At 31.5% G+C, this 3,513-nt stretch overlaps 1 protein-coding gene across 1 annotated transcript; it reads left to right on the top strand.

Moving 5' to 3' along the window:
- The first annotated feature begins 341 nt into the window (after positions 1-341).
- Positions 342-3,177, top strand: LOC130979688 (transcription initiation factor IIA subunit 2-like). Its single transcript, XM_057903208.1, has 4 exons — positions 342-476; positions 632-773; positions 938-988; positions 2,741-3,177. Exons 2-4 carry the CDS (start codon positions 645-647, stop codon positions 2,879-2,881), a joined length of 321 nt encoding a protein of 106 aa, XP_057759191.1. The 5' UTR covers positions 342-476; positions 632-644; the 3' UTR covers positions 2,882-3,177.
- Positions 3,178-3,513: the final 336 nt, after the last annotated feature.

Here is a 3,513-nt window from a genome sequence, read left to right as displayed (position 1 = left end):
ATATTAATAAAAAATAAAATTATTTATTATAAAATTTTAATTCATTTAATTAATATTTTAAATATTAAATTTCAATTCAATTCCATAATTTTATTAATTTATTCTACATATTAAAATTTAATCTAATTCTAACTAAAACTCAATTTTTACTAGAATTTAATTCTTCTATACCATTAAAAATTTGTAAAAAAAACTGTTAAAATATGTTTTGGTACAAGGCTGCCCCTGTGTTTTGAAATTAACTGATTTGGTATTAACTGATGAAAAGATTGAGGGCAAAACCGTCATTGCACATTGACCTCATGCTTTCCCATATATACCTCCAGCTCCGAATCCTAGGGTATATAAAAGCCCCAAATCAAATCGAAGAAAAACCGATTAACAGAAGGAAGAAGAATTGAAGCAGAGCTCAACAAACTATAACGACAATAAGCTTCACTCAACTCTTCCAAATTCATTTCCCGATTTCTCACCATGTATTCCAACTTCTGCATCTTTCTTCTTTCCTTCCATCACTTCAATCTTTTCTCTCTGTTTTTTCTCCTTTTTACTTTTAGTTATGTTTCTTTTCTGTTATATTCTCTGTTTTCTTCTTTAACATGCACCTTTTTTTTAACATGAATTTTTGCAGTTATCGTCCGATAATGGCGACGTTCGAGTTGTACCGTAGATCAACGATAGGAATGTGCCTGACGGAGACTTTGGACGAGATGGTTCAAAACGGAACCCTTAGCCCAGAGCTGGCTATTCAGGTTCTTGTTCAGTTTGATAAGGTAAAATTTGTTTTCTATATATGCTCTTTGATTCGGTTCTTTCTTAATATCTTTCTGAGTCTTCTTTTTTTTTTTTTGGCCTCAATTTTGAAAACTTCATGATATTATGTGTTTAGTGTTTTTTTTTTTTTTTTTTTTATTTTAATGGCGTGTGGATTTTGTAGTCCATGGCTGAAGCATTGGAAACGCAAGTTAAGAGCAAGGTCTCCATTAAGGTACCAAAAAAATATGCTCTTTAGATTTGATGAACATGAAGTATTGTTTTTTAGGTTAAATTAGATTTGACATGGACTTGCTTGTTTCTATTGTTATTGTTGGTGTAGACTTGTCAAGAACTGTTTAATAGTAGTTAACACGATAAGGTAACCAGAGAGTACTGCTAGTTAAGCTTGGTAACCTGATGAGTTTTATAACTAGTAATGATTGTTGATTGCTGGATTTTAATAGTAAATAACAAATGTTTGAAGAATAACACTATTTGGCTCAGAGAAGCAACTTCAAAGGTTTTTTTGAGAATAATGCGGCTTATGGAAAACATGGAGTGATAGAATCATGAGTGAAATGCAAATGAAAGGAACACCATTTGACAAAAATTATTTAAAGTTTTTTTATAAACCATTTTTGTACTATTCGTCATGATGCCATTTGTACCCCTTAACTACTTCTGATGTTTGAAATCTTCAAGTATAATTAGCAACCAATAAATGTGTGAAACTTAATATACTCTATGATAAGTGCTTTCATAATTAAAAGTGTTAATTTTATTGTCTTTCCTCAAACGGGTCAAAGAGGTCTAGTTGTAAGATAGTGCTAATTGATAGTTCAGGTTATGAAGATTTTTATTCCCTTTGACAACTTGTTATCCTAGCCCCGAAACTCAAGGAATGCCTATGACATATGAAGATATATGAATATTAGTAGTTTAGCATAAAGAGAGGGAAAACATTTAGATTTAAATTGAATCTATATTACAGAGATCTTGAGTCATTGATAATTTGCATATATATTGATTGTCGAGTCCTTGATAATCTGGATAAGGTAGAAGTACAGTTATTGACATTTTTCTGTTGCATTTTCATTTTGTATTTAAAATAAAATGTAGTCCAAGCTTGCAGACATTATATTTTGATATGCAGTCTGAAAGAAGAGCTTTCTTTGTCGCTCTTAGTTGCCCTTTGTTGTTTTTCTTAGTGGCTTTTTGGTGAGAAAAGAAAACTGTCTAAACCTATCAAATTGGCATAATTTTTTCTACTCATATTTGATCTGTTTTCAACATCGGTTGTCTGGAGATTTGTTATTTTCTGTATATAAAAAGTAAAACTTTTTGCTTGAAGAGTGCTCTCCAATCACTCTTCTACTTTAATGGAATATAAGGTGACGTAATGAAAGCATGTGATTGAAAGTTTATCAATTGATGCAGTGTTTTAACTTTATTAGAGCCTGTTGCTGAATGCATGTTGAAAAGGCAAGGTTTGATGTGTCTTTAAATTTTGATTTTAATTTGATTGTGGGTTGATCTTTCATGTTAATAATCCGGTTCAACACAGGAACTCTAGATTTTTCAACAATTCCTTCCGTTGGTTGATTTTATTTGGGAGGAATACTTTTTTCGCTTCCTTTTAGTGTTCAACATATAGTTTGCTCAAAGGTGTTTCATTAACTAACATGCAAAAGGATTGGCATGCTTTGTTACATGGTAACCATTTTCATTTGCAAATTCTTTCTCTCTTAATAAAGTTCTTCCTTTTCTATCCAATTAAAAAAAAAAAAAAACCGAAGATTTGAGTAGCTATTCTCAAAGCAACCTTGGGGTAGCCAATCATCATATTCCTTTTTTATAGATTTGTACGTACTTATTTTCTTTGTGAGAATGGTATAATAACTCTTCCCTTCCTTTCCTCTTTTGCTTTGTAAGAAAAATCTGACTTGTTTGTTTTCCTTTTCTTTTTGTCTGTCCAATTTCACAGGGACATCTCCACACATACAGATTTTGTGACAACGTTTGGACCTTCATGTTACAAGATGCAGTGATTAAGACTGATGACTGTCAAGAGAATGTTGGAAGAGTTAAAATTGTGGCATGTGATTCAAAGTTACTCACACAATAAACTTGCTGAATTTCCATGGACTGTGATGAAGGAGTCGTCATTTGCTTGTATCATGGGAATGATGGCAAAGACAGTAGTCAGATGATCTTAATTCTCGAATGAACAGCAACCTCGTAACAATATGGATTTAAAAGGCATTAGTCTACACACCTTTGTTTTGTTAATGTTACATTCAGTATGCTACATGTTTTAATTGGATGAGAATACTCTTCTTCACTGTACTTTATAAACGAATTTATCATCTCCAACGATATTATAGTTTAATGATATTATAGTTTATGGATGCTTGTTTCAAATTTGTGATTTTTGACCATGTTACTTTAAGAATTTATTAGAGAATTACTTGGAAATTCATTCCACTATCAAGAAGTATCCTGGGATAAGAAGGATCAATGGGATATCTGTTTTGTTAGAATTAATTGCTTTATAATCTAGATCATCCATATTAAACCGTTAAAAGTATATGTTACAATGCGAAAGTGTACCTTTATTCATAAAAATTAATAGAAGAGTTGTCTTACTCTTCTTCAATCGAAACCTTTTGTATTCCTAGTATCACGGTTGAATTGCAACTTCTCTGATGGAAAAAGAGTTGCGAAAGCGATTTTGGTATGTTGGAGATCGAAACTTTG

Source organism: Arachis stenosperma, chromosome 5 (genome assembly GCF_014773155.1).
Source record: "Arachis stenosperma cultivar V10309 chromosome 5, arast.V10309.gnm1.PFL2, whole genome shotgun sequence".
Classification (NCBI taxonomy): domain Eukaryota; kingdom Viridiplantae; phylum Streptophyta; class Magnoliopsida; order Fabales; family Fabaceae; genus Arachis; species Arachis stenosperma.
Note: the sequence above shows the minus strand (reverse complement) of the source record. Positions and strands in the feature narration are given on the sequence as shown.

Bases quoted from the DNA above. Each gene is read 5' to 3' on its own strand.
- LOC130979688 (XM_057903208.1), top strand. From the start codon at position 645: ATGGCGACGTTCGAGTTGTACCGTAGATCAACGATAGGAATGTGCCTG. The intron at 774-937 runs GTAAAATTTGTT...TGGATTTTGTAG, and splicing joins TTCTTGTTCAGTTTGATAAG to TCCATGGCTGAAGCATTGGA. The intron at 989-2,740 runs GTACCAAAAAAA...CCAATTTCACAG, and splicing joins AGAGCAAGGTCTCCATTAAG to GGACATCTCCACACATACAG.